Raw genomic sequence first — 20,635 nt, 5'->3', positions numbered from 1 at the left:
TGAAAAGTTATGATGCCTAAATTCAGTTGACTTCAAAAAATAACAACTGAGATAAATGGAAGGAGAAAGGATATGTAGATAGATGTGCTTGATACAACAAGTTTATTGCAGTCATTATTAATGATGGTGATCAGTAAGCAATCCACATAGAGGGGTCATTAGAATGTGGCCCCGCCAGTGTTGGGCCTTCACTTCTGTGGATCTACAAACTACCAGGTATGATGGTTGGACTTCAGGATTTTCCAACTCCAAGATTTTTTTGACTTATGGTGGTGTGAAGCTTATGATGGTTACCAGCTTTATCAGTAGATTTTGAATTTTGGTATCTTCCTGGCCTAGCAACATTAGGTCTGGTCCTCTCGTTATAATACCACAGTTCCCAGGTCGCCTTGGGATCACCCTGGGAAGCAGCCAACATTCCACATGCACTGCGTGACTGAGCTGCACATTTGGTAGCTTAGGTGGATTCAGTTCATTTTTGACTCACAATGTTTTCAACTTAATGATGATTTTATTGGGACCTAACTGCATTGTAAGTCAAGGAGCATCTGCAGCTATAGAATCTAATTCCCATTTTTAATGAGTGATAGAATATAAAACAGTATGTCATAGTGGAAACCTTTTCTACTAAGAACCTAGACGTCGGTTCTATTCCCACATGGACTGTGTGACCAATATTCTATTTCTTTATGACATAAGAGATTCACTAGTTTATCATCAGAGATCTTTCAAAAGCTGAAATTCTATGACTCTCTGTTAGCTATAATTCTATTTCAAACGACTACTGGCCATAAGCTTATGACATGGGATGCCTTCTAAGGCTGTTGGATCAGCAGGAGACCTGTCACAACTCCTGGAAATGGCTCCTGAGAGGGTGCTATTGGGTAAGCTGTGATAGCCTGATGGAGCAGAGCCCATGCCAGGCTCTTGCTTACTGCTGGGCCTGAGGGTTTGTCCAGCTACAAACTTTCAACCATAAGGGGAATAAGGTGGCCTGTTCTGACACATACATATTTTTGTTTGGTAACTCAAATTTCTTCAGAAAGAGGACATATACTTATTTTATTGTCAAATCTCTTTTGAGTTCTCACCATTCTAAATATTTTACATTAAATAAAATGGAGTAAAAATCTTGAGGATTTGGGTATAACATTTGAGTAGTGGTGTCCTGCTCATTTCTGTACCTCTCCCTTTCCTTCTCTCCCTCCCCCATCTTCTCTTTCTTTCTCCCTCTAAGGCTGTTTCTATATCAACCAATTTCAATTCACTGTAAGATTTTTTTTTTTTTAGTAAAACATCAGAGCAAGGAGGGTAACTCCATGGTTGAGCATTTAACCTAGGATGCACTAAGTTCAGGGGTCAGTCCCCAGGACCACAAAAACAGAATCAAAAATTGCTAGAACATTCTTGGAAAGTTGAAGAAGTGAATGCACACTTCTTCCTCTTCTAATGTTGCTGCCACTTTCTCTAGGAAAGTAATTTATTTAATCAAGAAAATATGATTTGATTTTTGTTAATTAGTCAATAAATGTTTTCTGAGGACTTATCAAGTGCTGACCGTAAGCCACACAGGCACTAAAAATAATTGAGATGTGTGGTGTCCTCTGGTAGCTCCTACTCCAGTGCAGTTAATGTTCTAGCAATAAAACCAGAAGCAGAGGGCTGCCCATAGAAGCCCAGAGGCTAGAGAGGACCCAATCCTCTCCCAGGAGAGCTGAAGTGTCCAAGAAACATTTGAATAAGGAAAAGGGAAGGAAGGCATTCTCTAGAAAGGGGAGTGATTGTATGCAGATTGAACAAACACAAGAAATAGGCATGATGGGAAACAAGACCAGAGACTCTCATAGCAAAAGCAAAATGGCCCTGCTCCCTAGAAAGCAAGTGACTGAGAGAAATCAATGTATTTCTACATTGTAGACCCTTTAGAAACATGCTTTTGAGCTCTGAATATCATGATAGTAGTAAAAGAGCACCTGTATTAAGGTTTTTCAGAGAAACAAGATCTGTAGGTTATGTGAAGAGATATTTAGGAGAGCAAGAGAGAGAGATTTCTTATAAGGATTTGGCTCACCCAATTAGGGAGGCTGAGAAGTCCCTAGATTTGTAGTTGGCAAGCCAGAGACCTGGTAGAGCTGATTGTATAGCTCTAACCTGAAAGCTGGCCAACTTGAGATTCAAGAAAAGCCAGTGATTCATTTGATTCCAAAGCCAGGCAAGAGCTGATGTCCCAACTCCAGAGTCAGGCAGGAGGAATCCATGTCTTCTGAAATATACTGGTTGATGCTCACCTACAGAGGAAGGATCATGTGCTTTACTCAGTCTACTGGTTAAATGCTAATCTTATCCAAAAACACTCTCATAGAAACATTCAGAATAACATTTCATCAAATATCTGGGCACCACATGGCCCAGTCACATTGCACATAAAATTGGTCATCATAACACCTCAGTCTTTTACGTATCCAGTGATATTCTTGGATAATTACTAAACTAAATTATCAAAATACCATAACCCCATGACAACTATTTTTTTTTGAGAGCCTCACAATACCACAGAAATTCTGAACAATTTCTCTAAGTCATTGGAATATAGGTTGAATATCCTTATCCGAATGCTTGAAACCTGATGTATTTCAAATTTCGTGTTTTTTCAGATTTTAGAATATTTATATATACATAGGTATATACGCCTGTTTTGTTTTGTTTTGTTTAGCATTGATGGATATTGAACCTAGGGGCTCACACATTCTAGGCAAGTGCTCTACCACTGAGCTCTAGCCCTGGCCCTGTTTGTGTAGGGAGAGATATCTTGGGAACAGAACCCAGGTCTCAACACAAAATTAAATTTTGTTTCACAGACACCGAATACACGTAACTGGAAGGCAATTTTATGCAATATTTTTAGTGCACTTGTTTTGATAAGGTCAGATGTGGAATCTTTCACTGGTGGCATCGTGTTGGTGCTAAAATTTAGATTTTGGAGGCTTTCAGATTAGGAATACTCACCCATGTTGCCATCATTGCTGTGATAATTTATTGACATTATTTTCAGAATTGATAGCTAACTCATGATTTTGATTCAGAATATGTTGACATGCTTTGGTGGTTAAGTGCATGTGCTAGAAAGACAGTCTGCCTGGGTTGGCATCTCAGCCATGCCTTTTACAAGCTGTGTAACTTTGAGTATCTAATTTAATTTCTCCATGCCTTTGTATTTTCATTTAGAAAGTGCAGGTATTAATAATACTTAACTCTGTTGCAAAGATTATATCAGTGAATGCACATTAATGAACGCATGTAAAGGTGTTAGGGACATGGAATGTACTCAAGAAATAGTTGTGTATGTAGCCACATACCTATTATTGTAAAATTCTATTTCAGCCTTGGCTCAGTAATGCTTCAATATTGGTTCTTTTTGAGGAAAAAAGTCCTCATCCAAAGCAGTAACATTGACTATACTCAATTAGCGTACACTTTCGATAGACTAAAACCAAAACTTAAAGCCTTAGTTGGCTTGAGAATGACACCAGATTTAGAAAATGAGTTAGAGAGGATGAAATAGAAAGTAACACATTTATAGAATATGCATAGGCAGAGGAGTATTTGATTCATTTCACTACTTCTGTTCTGTTTAGTTTGTTGTAGTCAAAGAAACTGTCCATATTTGAAATGGTTCTTTGGCATCTTAACATTAAAAAACATTTGCAAAGAAACTAGTGTCTTCCAACGTTGGGCACTAATTGAGAAATGCATGATGGTGCTCTTAGTCAGGTCTTGAGTTGGTAGGAATAACAGTCAGATAGATTGGGGCCAAACTGTGCTTGAAATTCACCTGACTGATGGAACAGCACTCTTGGGTAAGTCACTGGGATTCAAATCTCCTCAGCCAGTTAACCAAGCAACCAAAATATCCAGCTCTCCTTTTCTAAATGTGTTATTTCTGATTTGTACTAACAACCACTTCATTCAATAAGTGACCTCATATCTGTTTCAATAAGTTGTTTGTATTACATGAAATATACTTGCTGGGTGATAGTGAGGAAATTCTTTGATTTTCTTTGAGTGAGTGCTTCTGTGTCTTTGGGAAGTTCTTTACTTTTATAATGTCCGTTGATGAGGGTCTTCAAGTCAGCCACTGTGGCTGACCACAGTTTAGAGGCCTTGGTACCTCTGAGTATTTATATAATTTTCTTATGAGGCTAGTAACTCATAGGTGATGGAATGTGATGCCTATAATACTTTTTTTTCTCTTTTAATATATATTCTTTTAGTTTTTGGTGGCATATATGTCCATATCACCATGCACTTCTATATACATCCACAACTGCTCTATTTTAAAAAGTGATTTCCCACATTTTCAAGTTCCCATGCCTGACAAGTCTGTCACTGAACATATATTCAGACCCAGCTCTTTGAAGTTGGCTGTATCTGTCCATTTGTTTATTACCTTGGGAAAATTCTTCTTCCAACTAAAGAAGAATGCTTTTCTTCTTTTTATCAAGTGACTAAAGATAGCAGAGGATTAAGTCTGAATAGAGTGATTACTGCTTTCAAAAAACAAAATCATGAAAAGTATTTTGTTGTTGTTATTGTTGTACTTGGACTATTTGATAGAGTTCCTGCAATTGGACTGCCCCTTAAATTCCCTTTTCCCTCTTATTTCCTAACTTGCAAATTTGTGGGTGAATTTCTATGCATTTGTAATACCTACATTAATTCTATGTCTTCAAAAATTTTAGAAAGGAAAATTGAATCATCATGGCTGTATGTCTTTATTGTTATTCGTGATTATTCTTATATTCATTCTTAGCCATGGGGAGAGTGGTACACGCTCTTTTCAAATATTACTATAAAGTTGATTTTTTTTTTAAACAGAAGGCTATTATGGAGAAGCCAGTTTCAATCTATTATGAAAACTCTGCACTATTTTCGAGAGCTAAACTCCGAATGCACAGAGCTGTGCCTTCTTGTATTTTCCATTATTCTTTTCTTTCAGAAATCGTGCCATTCATTTAATACTTCATTACAACCGAACTGCAATATGTATACATGGCGTGCAAAATGAGCCATTTTGTTTTAAAACAGATTGCAGATGAAAGGAAACCATTCATTTCTTGCTTGCTTGCTGTAATTACTAGAGCACTAATTACTCCAAATCACTGACATCCAGGGTCAATAAGGATGACAACAGAAACATCAAAGAAAAGATGTGGCTTGCTTGCTATGACAGACTTTTTCATATTCCCAGCCATGGTATTTTTTTATGGCTACTGTTTTCCAGTTTGATGGTGAAAAAAAAAAAATACAGTCAAGATTGCTGAATGTTTACTATTATTTCATTCGCAGTTTGACGGTGAGAACATGTATATGAGCATGACAGAGCCGAGCCAGGACTATGTGCCAACCAGCCAGGTGGGTTAATTAATCTTCTCTGCCTTGTTTCAAATTGTAATTAAACAAATTCAAAGAGTTGCATTGCAAATGAGTAGCACTATCAGTAACTGCCGCAATCAGGAATAATCATAATTTATAAACAAAGCATTTAAGCCTTGTTTCCAGTTAATGAGATGGAGCTGATAAAATACCAGAGTTGGCATTTGTTGAAAGATGCTACCTTGTTTCCTCTCCAGAACGGCAAGCAGCTGTTTTGCCAGCATGATCTTTCCTAAACAGTTGTTTTACCTTTAGGAAATAAAGTCTTTACAGGTGCAAGTTATTTGTGCTTCTGACTGTAGATGAGTTAATCATTATAAGATACACATGTCACAAATAGCTTTAATTATCGACTACTGGGGCCATTTTCAACAACATGTTATGTTCATCACCAAAATCACAGGGCCAGGGCTGGTGGGCCCTACTGGCAGACTGACTTTAGCACTTTCTGGGGGGCATAGTAGGGGTGTTAGGGAGTGGTTTTGAGGCCCCAAAGCAGCATGTGATTGAAATCTTTCAAGGGCACCTTTGTATCCATTTCAGTGGGAATGGTTGACAAGGCATTTAATCATGAGAAGTGACAACAAATGTCCAATGAGAATGAATGTAAATGGTTACATTTATGAAAGAAAATGCTTGTTTATTTATTTTTGGATACTTAAGACCAGGCCCTTCATCCAGAGAGGGCATTTAAAGCAAAATTATAACTGCCCTGGGGTGCCAGTAAAACATAAAATATAAGAACATTGTAAGCAAAAATAAATGAGTGAATAAATGAGAGGGAAGGAGAGTTCATAGGAGCATTTTGTGGGATGAACAAACTTTTATCTAGAAGAGTGAAACCAGCTTGGGATTTTACATATCAATCACTATAGCATAAACTCTAACACAGTTAAGTAGTTTTCAATGCCTACTTATCTATCTAAATAGATCTGATAACTGGGAGGAGCAGAGGGGGAGAGTAGTATGAAACTATTTTTCTTCATGATGGTTGTCAGGGAGTTAAATCTAATCTACCTGTTGGGGGTATGCTTCTGTAGCAAAATGCCTCATGCTTAACTCAAAACAGACAGGCCTGTATCTCCATGAACTTTGCATTTATTTAGAAGCCATTATGATCACTGCTTTCTCTGCTGGACCTTCTGGACATTACACTATATTGTTCAGCTGAAAAGGTCATCATGAAGCTCAAAGATCTCAAAGCTCTAAGGTTTCCTTCCTTTCAGTTGAGTTGATCGGTCTAAGGCTACCTTTGGAAGGCGAGCTTTTTGCATTTCAAATTCTTACTCAACTGAATTCATGCTGCTAAGTAGTCTCCAAGATCCATAGGTAGTTCTGAATAGAACTGTTTGATTAAAAAATGAAAAATGTTACTATTAATTTTCTTCTACCCATCAGTCCCAAAACTGTACTGACAAGTTTAGTATTACTATTAGATTAAAGCAACCCGGTACCATCTCATCGGTGCCTTTAGGGTTTTGAAGTGTAAGGGCTAATTGAATTTGTTTGAAACAGTAGAAACACAAACTCAATAAATGATTACTGCTATAAAACAGCTGCTCCCTTTCAGAGAATCATTATGTCCATCTTAAAGAGTTTTGGATAGAGGATTGGAAATTCAGAACATATGCATCATAACAACCCAGCTCCTTAGATTTCTAAATTCAAATACAATGGGTGATATTCAGCTCTTACTGAATTCAAACAACTGAAATTATTTTTCTTACTATTTCAGTCAAGAGTTTCTAAGAATGTTTCAAATACCAGTGATAATTTATATAAAAGAAATAAAGAGTTCCAAATACCTTTATGCTTTCTAAAGATATGGCAGGTTTGTGAGCCAGAAGCAAACTATTTTTTTAATAATGCAACATATATGAAAATGTTTTTAGAATGAGCTATTTTAAAAATTAGACTAATGTAAGATAATACATACCCTGGAGGGGAATAAACTCCACAAATTACATAAGTTGAATGGCCCTTGCTAAATTTTTCACTTAACATTCCTTTTGTTTACTGTAATATAGTGTGTTCAAGAATTCATTACCTGGTATTCTTTTAGGAAATTTTAATCAATTTACCCCTTTAGGCAGCCATAAATAAGATTTTAGTCATCCTGCAGGAGAAAGGAAAATAGTTTTGTTCCTTTTCCTACATAACATCAAACATCTGCATAGTTTAGTAATCCAAGACAACTTGCCTCATAGCATCACTCAACAATTATAATTCCTGTTCAATTTTCAAATCAGTACATGCTTTGGGACTTATAGACTAAGTTGCTAAGTAGCAACATATGGTGCACTACTGTTCCTGTGATGTTGCTGCAAGCATATAGCATAATTCTAAACTTGAAATGATTTTTATAGAAAGCCAATGCTGGAACTGCTCCAGAAATGAAAGTACACTGTAAAAATTAATGATATTCTTTTAGATGGTCCCAAAGGGCTCTTTGGCCCTCTCTGCAGCGTGCATTCTATACATCTTAAGCTATGTATACAAATCCTTAAATTTTTTTTTTTGCATATAGCTTTGTAATTGATAGGCAGCTTTTAAATTGAACATACCACTCCATAATAAGACTGACAAATATGTAATAAAAACCCATAACATTTCCACTGTACTCTGGCGCCATTCTTGGAATATTGACTATTCTTCCCTGTAATAGCTATAACTGTGCTGGTCATTTAGTACCTTAAACACCATTTAACTTTTTTTTTTTTATTGCTCTGGATAAAATGTGAACCATGCGATGCAAGATTTCTTTGTGTTTCCAAACCCTGTCTAAAGGGACCCTGCTGCTCATGAACTTTGAAGAATCCTTTTCTATCATTTGTGGGACAAAGTGAGTGGGCTAATGAAAGGCAAGACAGAGGAGAATGAAGGCAACAGCCCCTCAGGGATTCACTCCCTTCTCCTTCTTAATCTGTCGTGTTTGATTGAGGTGATACCCAGGCTAAAAAGTCACAAATGCAGATACACACGATGAACAAGTCTAGAGATCTACTTTGCAACATGAGGACTGCGCATAATAATGTGTTTGGAATTTTTGCTAAATGAGTAGATTTTGGTTGCTCTTGACACACACACACACACACACACACACACACACAAAATAAACAAATAAATGGTAGCTATGTGAGATGATGGATATGTTAATTTACTTCACTATAGTAACCATTGTACTGTCTGTATGGGTCTTACAAAATCATGTTGCATATCTTAAATATATGCAACAAAATTTGTTTTTAAAAATATCTAGACCAGTGTGCTAGAGAGCCTAAGAAGACATAAGGGACTTGAGCTTCCCTACCCCCATGCTATGTTCCCACCAGAATCTTCTTAGCTCATTCAGGTACACGAGCTGTGATCCTCCGCTCTCACTAAAAACTCAAGCCCTTGTCTCTACCCCTAGAGTCTTTATAGCCCCTTCCATAGTTCATCACAGTGACTATACTCAGGTATCAATGACTATCTGAACTAAATGCATCAGAGGAAACAGAAGAAGAGTTCCATTCTCTTCCCTATTTTATTTTTTCCATTTTAGTTTTGAATATGTGACATTACTTTTCCTTATTCTTTCTTCTATGGCAGCTCTGAGACTGGCCTTCTCCACAGCCACCTGTGCATTCTCTACTGCTGTAGCATTGTGCCCCAGTCCTGTGGACTCAGGAAGTCTGTTCTTTCCAGGCCTTCACCTGGAACTGTGTAGAAAGATGGTAGAAGGACTGATCTATTTTTGTTTTTGTTTGGTGCCAGAGGTTGAACCCAGGGATGCTTAACCACTGAGCCACATCCCCAGTCTTTTTTTGTTTGTTTGTTTGTTTTCTTTTGTTTTAATTTTGAGACAGAGTCTCACTAAGTTGCTTTGGACCCCACTCATTTGCTCTGAGGCTGGCCTTGAACTTTCAATCCTCCTCCCAAAGCCTCCAGAGTTACTGGGCTCACAAGCACACACCACCATGCCTGGCTAGTACTGATCTTTTCTATACAAGAAATGATCCCTTGATAGGAATAAATTAGATGAATTTTCTGATGTTAGGTAATGGAAAAGCTTAGATTACTTGATTGACACAGGTATTTCAATAAATATCTTCCTCCAGGCCTCGGCCCTCACTGTCTAAACCAGTTTCTTCTATTTTGTTTCTTTCTCTCCCTCTTGCTTCCTGCATCCCCTCCCTCCTTTCTTCCTACTTCCTTTCCTTCCTCCTCCTGTGAATGGTTATCCTTAAGCTTAAAGGAATTTTTGCTGTTAATTCCGAGAATCCTAATAAATGCTAAACATTAAATGTCCTGGACTGAGGTCATCATTTAGGTTTTTCTTGGCTCGTGATTGCTTTTCTGTCTGCTTCTTCTCTACCACCAACCTCTACTGGAATTCTATTTCCTACCTGGTTCCTCAAGTCTTGAGATTAAAAGTAACAATGCAAAATGCTATAGTTTGGATAAGTGTCCCCAAAGGTCCATGTATTCGAGGCTTGCTCCAAATAGTGGCACTGTTGGAAGGTGGTGGAATCTTTAGGAAGTGGAGTCTGGGGATGTTCTTGAGTCATTGGGAACATGCCCTTGGAGGGGACTGTGGGACCTAGTCCCTTCCTGTCTATCTTTGCACTCCTGACCATGAGATGAGCACCTCCACCATGTGCTCTCCACCTTTGCTATCTGGCAAGCCCACCAGAGGGCTGAAATCAAGGAGTCTGTCCAATCATAGACTGGACACTCTAAAACCACGAGCCCAAATAAATGGTTTCTCTTTATAAGTTAGTTATCTCAGATATTTATTTTGCTATAGAAATGGGAAACTGACTAACACAGTAAGAACACAATAATATCATATCTTCCTGGTATCTCACAAAGGACCCTTTCACATATATTTCCTACGGTACCTTTTGAATATAAAAGTTAATGAGCATCTGTCTATCTAAGGCAGCTCTTTCATGAGTTTCAGGTTGGATTTCTAATCCAACTAGGCACCTGTCCCTGACGTCAGCTCAGAATTAACACATCAGTTCATCAACATGCAATTCATCACCTCTTCTGCCGCCTACTTCCTTGCCTCCCCCCACAGATTTCTTCTTCCCATATGCCTTTAGTCATAAGTGTTAATACCACCTACCCAATCACCCAAGATGGAGCCTTCGGGAGTCTCCCTTACCACTCAGTTAATTCCAGAGAGTATATATTCTACTTTTTTTTCTTTTGTCTTTTTTACTCTTTCCCCTCTCCACAATTACTGCATAAATTCTGGGCCTCAGTTTCTCATAAATTCCTCTTATCTTCTCGCTTCCATCTTTCCATTTCTCCTCACTGTTACTGGATGGTTCACACCACAAGACCTTGCCAGTGTCTACATAGGAAAGGGGCTGAGGGGCACACCTGCCCCTCTGTGACACATGGCACACAAAAGAGTCAGCAAGGATGTTCTTGTCTTGCCCATCTGACTGTGAACTTTAGAAGGTGGGCCTTGCTCCTGTGTTTCCCTGGATTTCCTGTTTCTAGAATAGTGCTCATATATCTGAGTTATACAGTATTATTGGTAGAAAAATGAGTAAATGAGTTAAAATATTTTGCATACTCTTTTACCACATAATTTTTTGAGCCTTCTACTTGCAACAAGTCTTAGCCCCATATTGCAGGCATTTGGGAAATCTAATTTGGTTCACTACAGTAGCACCCCTTATCTGGGCCTCAATGCTGTGACACATTAATATAAGGCTCGAATGCTCCCTCTGCCTGAGAGTCATTTCAAGGACAAGACTTGAAGAATTAATGTGATAATAAATCATATAATAATAGGCAATTATATAACAACAATATCACATTATTTACAAACAGCAGTTCAATGGCAGTAGAACCACTAGGACTCTCCACGTCCTTTTTTTTTTTTTGTACAGTATTCTCTCAAATCTGCAGTTTAGAATTGTGTTTTAAAATTTGCAAACGTATCAATGACTCTCTAGCTTGTGATTACATGTTTTCCTAATGAGAAAATTCTCCAGGTCAGAGTGTAAATGAGGTATGACAAAAAGAACCTAGAGAGGATAGTGTTTTTTAAGAGCAGTTTTAAAAAAAAAATCTTTTTACTATGGGCCATAAAATGTCCATGATCATGACAGAAATGTGAACTATAAATTAGACCAATTACTTTTAGATTGGTTCCTTTTGGAGAAATTTCAGGAGTAAAGTCAACTTGACTTTTTGACCATCGGCCCAATAAAATGATAAAGCTGCCACGCTTTGAGTAATCTAGTTTAGTCCAACAAAGTCTGGCATCTTAACAAGGCCAGACTAGTTACTCAAACCAGTCTTCAGTGTAACATTCAAATGATTACTCTGTGCAGTCCCGGAGGTATTCATTACAGACAAAATTGCTCTTGTTGCCTTGCATACGAGCTGAGTTTTCAATGGGAAATGAAAGGACGCCTGGAAAAATAGGCCACCTAATTAAGTTAAACTACTCTAGCATTTGGCTTGACATCTTCATTACTCAAAATTAAAAAGATGCTTCACTTGAGCACACAAGTTACTATTGTTTATGTTGTTTTCTTCCTAAATTGGCTTCTTACATGGAAGTCTGTTTTTTAGCATTATATCTTGAAATAGCTCACATATTTCTTACAGTTTATAAAAATGTCTTAATAGCTGTGTGGATACTGGATGCAGGCCCCATACAAATATCTACATATATTTGGTCTCATGATCATTAACCACACATCAGTTCTGCATATTTTCCCCATCATTTGTGTATTGGTGTGGTGGAGCAATTGAATCCTTACCCACCCAGCCTTCATTATTATGATTATTATTATTATTGTTGTTATTATTATTATTATTATTTTAGCTGGGTATTGACTCTGTTGATTATAAATGACCATTCATAAGAAATATGAATTTCTCAAAAATGTAGATCATGAAATTAAAGCTGAAATTCATTTGTCCAGTAGAAGTGTTTTCTATCAACCTCGCCAGCAGAGCTATTTTAGGAACATTTTTAAACATAAACACATGTAAAGCTCACCATCTACTGATTGCCAGTTTCTACTCATTGACACTAATGAGGCTGCTGACAGGTTAAATGTTGTGTATCATACACATTTCCAAGCTGTGGGATTTGCGAATATAAGACTCATTTTTTATTTCAGGAAATGAATGTTTGTTGCTGGGTATGCTGGAGAATTTTATTATAATTGTTGAACAGTATGTTTTTTCCAACATTACAAAAAAGTATATCAGATATCAGATAAAAATTATGAAAATATCTGAATGGGATAGCACTAGTGGTGTAAATAGATTCTTAAAACATCAAGCTCCATTTGGTGCATGGTTCACTCATTGGGAAAATGTCAAGAGACACCAAGATATTTAGGTGATGGAAAAGGGGTATGAGGCTCTAGTACGCAGACTGACAAACTAAGCAGTGGCATTTGATACTTTTTGAAATCAGCATTTTGGCTTGTTCACAAATGTATTTTGAATTTTTTTCTTTAGCATGTAAATAATTATGAAAACTTAAATGATCTTTTCCTAATAAAATTTAAAGTTATAACAAGCTATATTTTTTTTCTAATACACCTGTCACTAAAAAATGCCCAAAACGTAAGTGTAGCATTTCATATTTCACATAGTAATATGCTGCCTGGCACAGTGGCCACACCTATAATCCCAGCAGCTAGGGAGGCTGAGACAGGAGGACCACGAGTTCAAAGCCATCCTCAGCAATGGCGAGGCACTAAGCAACTCACTGAGACCCTGTCTCTAAATAAAATACAAATTAGGGCTGGAAATGTGGCTCAGTGGTCGAGTGCCCCTGAGTTCAATCCCCAGAACCAAAAAAAAAAAAAAAAAAAAAGAATAGTAATATACTGAGTAATGTCACTTGTCTACAACAACTTAGTTTCCCAAGCACTTAAAGATTGTTCTAACAAACACTAAAACTTTAATACGTCAATATGTCCAGTAGAAGTCATGCCATTTTTAATATAAAACACCTAGGCTTAAAAAAAAGCTGAGGTTTTCTGAGACCTCCTTCTTCATAACCTCACCTGCCACCTCAAACACCTTTTAATAGTGTCAAGTTTTTCTTTATAATTTCAGTTCCTCAGTTTGGAAGCAGACCTAGCCGGACTTCCCAGAAACACATAGAAAGTTTTGGTTTAATTCTTACCTATGTCCATGAGTTTTCTTCCATGTTCTTTCTGGTGTATATTATTTCACTGTATAGATATAAATTTTTTAACTATCACTCCGATGATTTTAAATTATACAAAATTAGTTGATAGCTACCTTGGAAAATGTTTTCCATACCTCCCTTGCTGTTCTTCAATTATGATAATTGATCCTGTTGGTAGAAAAGCCAAAGGAGTGACTTTTAAGACACAGCATCAAATTATTCAAATGGAAAGGCCTGATCTGAAATTCATAAGAGCTGTGAATTGCAACCAATAGAGAGGACTTTCCTGGATACAACTGGACTTCCTAGCATTTCAGGAGAAGACCACTCTTCAAGAAGGGATAAGCCTACTATGAGTTGCTATTTTCTAAAATCATAAATCAGAGTGGCCTTACAGGAAATGGGGTTGAGGGAGGAAATAATTCTCAGGCTGGGGTAGGGCCCACAGCTAGTTCCGAAGTTTCCTTCAGGAAAGTCTGGATTCAACTGTGCTTCGGGTACCAAGCTGTTATTTTCTAAAACCAGATACTATGTTATCTCACCCAGCTTCTGTAGTTTTGTGAGGGTAGTTTGGTGAGTGAGTAGCTGTTCATATTAGTATCTCTGTGGGTGAGGATTGCAAGATGACAGTCTTCTTCAGCCACCATCTTGTTCCACCCCCATCTCAGCTGTGTATTTCTTATGCTCTGATTTCAGTTAAACTTCTTGCTCTCAATGATAGTTAAGTTTCAGTAGGAAGCTTCAGTTTGGCTGGAAGTTTAGGTTAGCATTTTCCTAGCCCAATGTTATAAATGAATTGGGTCCATAATAGCAATAGCTGTCAGGTGCAAGCTACCTTTTGAACTGAGCAAAGGCTGTGCCTACATTATCTGGTTTAATTCCTACAACAATTCAGTGAAAATGAGCCTGATTTATTGACTTGGGAAACAAAAAGTTACTAAATTTCATAGTGAAGGACTCTGGCCTTGGGAAGGTCTAAGGCCCAAGTCAGACTCCATCCTTATTTAACTAAGTTTATTTTTACATTAGAACAAGATGAAAATGTTGCCAAGTGAGGTGGTCCATGCCTATAATCCCAGTGGTAGGAAAGCTGAGGCAGGAGGATCACGAGTTCAAAGCCAGCCTCAGAAAAAGTGAGGCACTAAGAAACTCAGTGAGACCCTGTCTCTAAATAAAATACAAAATAGGGCTGGAGTTGTGGTTCAGTGGTCGAGTGCCCCTGAGTTCATTCCCTGATACCAAAAAAAAAAAAAAAAAAAAAAAAAAAAAAACCACAAAATATTGATATATTAAAGTCAGTTCTTTTTTACACCAACATAACTGCAAGGGGTTATTCTGAGAAATATTAGGTTGAACCAAATGAAACCACCAATATTTAAACATATTTTAGCTACAAAATCAGCAAATTAATATTTGTTCACATATGGAAGCTGTGTAAATATAAGGTGGTTTCTTACTATTCTGGATTTGTGTTTCCAGGGTGATGATTCCTCCTTCCCCTTCTTTACTAGCCCTTTCCATGTCTATATATCCCCTTTTATGCACTTTGCAGATGAGGAAACAGAGGCCCAGAGAGGTTAAAAGATTTGCTTGATTTTTTTGGACTAGTTGGGTAGATGGGAATCAATAACATCATTATTTAGATTCTTGTTTTACATTTAATAATTGAGTAAAATTCATTAGGTTTTAATATACTGTTTTTAAAAGTGGGTACTCTTTGAACTTTAAAAAATTTTACTTAGTAAAAACCTGAGTTGATTTTTCTTAGATCCCCTCTTGAGCATAAATATTGGACTCCAGAATGTTATCCTAAGGAAAGAAATGGATAAAGTTATTCATGACAGTGATTCATCAGAGAAAATTTAGGAATACCCCGATGTTGAAAATATTATTGTATTCATGTTATACAATTTATTCTATCAGTTTATTTAGCAATAATATAGATGGTATCTATTGACATGGAAAATTAGTCATGATTCATTTTACATGATCAGATTAATCTATATAATGGTATAACAATAACAATGTAGCTAACATCTATCAGTTGTTTTTCATAAAGCAAGGTATTGCCCAAAGTATGTACATTATTTCTTTTGCTTTATTCAATCCTGATAAACTCTTGAATACTACTATTATCCCTACTTTACAGATTTGGAAACTGAGGCCTAAATTAATAACAACATATACTAAGATATGACCAAAGATTTTCATACACCATTTCTAGCTCTATAATCAGATGTCTGTAATCTGGCTTCTGTTTTTAAAAACAAAAAGCTCATGAGGAAATAGCAAGTATTCATTATTTATTTATTTATTTTGTTGGCACTGGGGATTGAACACAGGACCTCATGCATGCTAGGTAAGAATTCTGCCACTGAGCCTCATCCCTAGCCCCAAAAGGAATTGTGAAATACACAAATTTCAATGTTTTGTCTTGTTTCTGAATGGCTAGATTGAAAGTGATTTTTTTTCACATGTATTTTCTGTTAAAAACAAAAACGGATTAAAATGGGTTATTTATAAAATTTCTAAAGTACAGTAAAAATATAAGACCAATCTCAGAACGTACCAGGCCAATATGAGAAATGAAAAAATTTAGAAAACTAAAAAAGTATGGATTACATTTTATATAAGATTAAAAATTAAACAATGCAATTAAATTACCCCCTTTAAACACTGAATATGGAATGGTGGCCTGTCACTGAAAAACAGGCTTGAGGCCCATTAGGGTTTGGGATTAGCTCCTCCCCTTAAATCTGCTTCCCTAATCATCCTGTATGGGTTGTAGGGGGAGCACATTATTTGTTTTCTGGAAGTTTGATTTTTATTTTTTTTAAGTTGAAGAAAGACCCTTATTATAACAACTGCACACAACTCTTGGTTTTAAAATATCTTATAAAAATACTGCCTGGAGATTCATGCAGAACTCTTTAAGTTATATGAAGGCAAACCTCTTCTCCATCCCAGAATCCTTAATGGTGATGGTAGGAGCCCCTGTATGTAAAATCTAAGGACTTTTCTGGAAACACACGGGGGAGGGAGTCTGACACCATCCATCAGAGAGGACTATTAGAGAACCCTGCCCCACCTACACCCAATCTGAATCAAGTCTCTGGAACCCCAGATCCTCTAAGCTTCACCCCATTAACTTCAACCTCCAGGTTCAAAGCTCTTTTGCTCCTCCAGGAAGAACCAGTGTCAGGCGTCCTCTGGGAATTGGTTCCAATTCACCCTGTTCTCTGGTCTCATTCTGGCTTTGTACCCTAGTTTTCTATAACTGAGCAAATTTTACCTTACACCCCAGGTATAGTAGAAGCCTACATTTAACCCAGTACCCTTAGCTTGTTTTGCTTGGGGAAACTAGTCTTGCCCTTGAAATTATCTGAAGGTTGAAGAGCTGACCTTAATATGGAGCCTCCTTGTTGCTGCTGGTACGGCTGCCTGGGCTGGCTCAAGGGTGTGAGTCCTCCTGGATCACTTACATCACATCTCAGCAAAAGGCCCTGTTATCAGTGTAAATCTGCTCATACTAATCCCACCTCATTCCAGCCTCAGGTCCTTCCTCTTTCATTTACATTCTGAGATCACTCAGTTTAAGACTTCAAGTATGCTGCTCCTTATTGGGAGCCTAAACTCCTCTTTCTTCCCTCAGATTTATTCCTTTAAAATAAATGTGTCTTCTTGTTCTTTGTTTCTCAAATCACCCTTAGCAGGATGCCTTACACATAGTAGGAACACAACACATGCTTCTATGCCGAGTAAGGCACTCACTGTCTTTTACTTAATGTGGGTTACAAAATTAATGAGCATAAATAAAATAAATGCTATGCTTTCTACCAAAAATTTCATTTTGCTAACTGTTGCTTGAAAAATTAGTACATTGTGTGTTTTTAAATGAAGATGATTTATTGCTATTGTCTAACATGTGAAGAAAGACAAAAAAATTGTTTGCAGGATCACTGGCTTGAGCACATCAATGGCACTGTTGGACGATTCTTGCTGAGTGTGAAGATGATTTATGTAACAGACCGAAGCTTTCCACAGTAATACATTATAGTCTCGAGCTATCAACCCTTGTTCATGCAGAGACAAAAGAATCTGAAAAAATACCTACTTCTGAAGGTCTCCTTAAAAGAAATTAGAGATCATGTTGATGCTGTTTAAACACTTCTGGGAAAATCAACCTTACGCTGCAATATCTTTACTTCTGAAAATGTGCAGAGGAAGTTTATTATTTTTCTAATAAATTTCTCACTTCACTTTGCTTTCCTTTGAGTTATTCGAATCATGCAACAAGAATGTTCAATAATAGAAGATGAAACATGTTTAAACATTGGCATTTTTCTATCTTTGACTTTAAGGAATTATGTTACAGATTAAAAATTAAGGCATTCTGTATATGTGTGATGGCAGCAGTATTTATTTATCTTTCAAATAAAGACCTATATGAGAAACATATTTTACAATGTTATAACCATAGCCATATTTTTAGTCTATGCATGATTGCATGGATCCATCACATAATTTAAAGATGTGTACAAGATGATATCTTTTGAATTCTTCTGAGTTATGGGACTTCTGTCACCAGAGATTGAGTGCTAGTTATAATGATTGCAATATGTGGACAGAGACCCACAAATATAGGGCCCCTCTGGTAGAGAATTAGATTTTTTAAAGAGAAGAAAAAGCCAAGTCCAGAGACATTCCCATTATTTATTCCCGGTCAGCATACATTGACACTGTATTTGGACAAAATGAAAACATGCATTCTCTACAGTCAAAAGAAAAGTCTGTGTAATTAACATTCCACTTGCAGATGCAGTAATGTAGAATGAGGATAAAAAATAAGAACAGGCTGTAGCAAAGGAAATGTGAATTGCAGACAGAGAAAATAATGTAAACAGGATACCCAGGTCATTGACTATGTAAAGCATCATGATTAAAAAGGCATGTGAGTCTGTAATTAAACAGACAGGGGAAATGAGATCTTCCAGAAATTAGGTGAGAAGTTTCTTTTTCTTTTTCATTGAAATGGGGGCTGAGGAGGGTTGGATATGGAGGAAGAATGTTGGTTTTAGTCAAATGGCTGAAAAGGCATCCATGCAAGCAGATCAATCCAGAGGATCTGAAGGATCCCCTTTAACTTCCCTAACCCCAGTCTCTTGATTCTAGACTCAGAATTTATCCTTTTGATTAGCAATTTTTTTTTTTTTTTTTTTTTTGGTACTAGGTATTGAACCCAGAGGTGCTTAACCACTGAACCACATCCCCAGACATTTTTTTAATATTTTATTTAGACAGGATAATATTGCAAAGTTGGTTAGGGCTTCACTAAGTTGCTGAGGCTGGCTTTAAACTTGCAATCTGCCTGCCTCAGCCTCCTGAGCTGCTGCGATTACAGGCAGGAGGCACCATGCCCAGTTGAAGATGGCCTTTTTAGCGGCACAAGCCAGTGTATTAGAATGTGTACCTTTTGTGCCCATTCAGAAGTGGACATTTCGGTTCACAAATGCCTTTTACCTTTTACCTGTGTTAGTAGGAGTTGGATCGCCAGAAACTCATCAGGCCAGTGCTGCAGGCCTGCAAATAAAGCTCCTTGAAGGAGGGAATTTGTTGATGTTCTGCACATTAAGTTATTAATAGCACTTTCAGCATCTTTTGACTACTCCCCGTTCCCCATTCTCTTTTTACCCTTCAATGTAAGACATGCAATTTAATCCCACCAAAACACAAGTGAGGCTTTAGCTTAGCTTTTCGTGGAGAGCGATTCAATGCATTATGTATAAATGGGGTACGCTTTTCTCCACTAGGATGCTTAAATAATGGCAAATAGATGAAAATTCTGTCATTGTGGGGAACATATCTAGATCCCTAGCATGGTGTCTATTTGTTTTCTTAGACTCTACTCAATCCATGGCATGTCTATGAACAACCATAGCTATGCAAAGCCAATCTTTATTAAGAACTTTTAATCTGGCAAACATATGTTATAGGACTTTGCACATATGTTTTTGTTTTTAATGCTCCTAAGAAACCCATGAAGCAGGTTTTGAAACTGAGCTTCACAAGGAATAAGAAACTTGCTTCAGAACCCAACCTCAGAAATGCTTTCAAGAACCTGGACACAGACTTGTACATTGGACCCTGAAGCTGCAATTCCTTCCAACAAGCTCTGTGACTGTTATTAGTCACTGAAGGAATCATTATATGTACTCTCAACCAGTCCAAAATCTGTCTCCTTACCGTCAGAGAAAGATGTAGCCCTTTATAAGCTAAATGGGCAAATACCACCTTTTAAGGTTTTAAGAAAATGACTTGCAAGAGTCATCGGCTCTATTATTTAGAATTGTAAAAATACTCTCACAAGGATGATGATATTTTAAAATTACTACTTTAATACTTCCAACACTCCCTTTGTAGCCTTGAATAGTTCATATGTTTTCTAGAATTAGACAAGCTTCATGATAGTACACTCCCACCCCATATTCTTGGGCATTTGGATCCTTCTCCTGGATAGGGTTAGACATGGTGCCTCCATACAGAGATAAAAGGGTCCTAATATGCCTGCTAGCACCAGAAACATGACAACACTTAAGATCAGGGAGAATCTGGTTGGGTAACAACCATATAATTTTGAGTCATTTGGATCATATAGACTGGCTATAGTTTGAACCAAATCACTTTGCATATTTAGTTATTATGGTGAAAATCTAAGGTAAAATGAAAGGTATTACCCTAATTTTACCCCACTATCCTTAAACGGTTTCTCTCCATTTGTGCAGGTGGTCATCATTGACATTGGCTGGGGAAGAGAGAGGTGGGATGGTTGAGGCTACAGTTCTGATTCTGCCTCCTGGATGGGATAGATAAAACATAATTTAAGTCATGATCTGGTAGATGATGCTACCTTTGAATGTCTATACCTGCTCCATTCCAGCATTCTCTACTGGACTCAAGCCCCAGAGAGCCTCCCAGGACATGGGATTCAATCCTTGATGGGCTCGAACTCAGGTTAAAAAAAAACTGTAGTTCTGT

The 20,635-nt window shown here is 37.3% G+C and overlaps 1 protein-coding gene across 1 annotated transcript in view; it reads left to right on the top strand.

Moving 5' to 3' along the window:
• Tox (thymocyte selection associated high mobility group box) overlaps positions 1-20,635 on the top strand; it is a 299,896-nt gene that overhangs the window by 149,972 nt on the left and 129,289 nt on the right. The window contains exon 2 of the mRNA XM_027932903.2: positions 5,347-5,412. Within this exon, the coding sequence (XP_027788704.1) occupies positions 5,347-5,412 (66 nt within the window). The remainder of the gene's footprint in view (positions 1-5,346; positions 5,413-20,635) is intronic.

Source organism: Marmota flaviventris, chromosome 15, assembly GCF_047511675.1.
Source record: "Marmota flaviventris isolate mMarFla1 chromosome 15, mMarFla1.hap1, whole genome shotgun sequence".
NCBI classification, from domain to species: Eukaryota; Metazoa; Chordata; class Mammalia; order Rodentia; family Sciuridae; genus Marmota; species Marmota flaviventris.
Note: the sequence above shows the minus strand (reverse complement) of the source record. Positions and strands in the feature narration are given on the sequence as shown.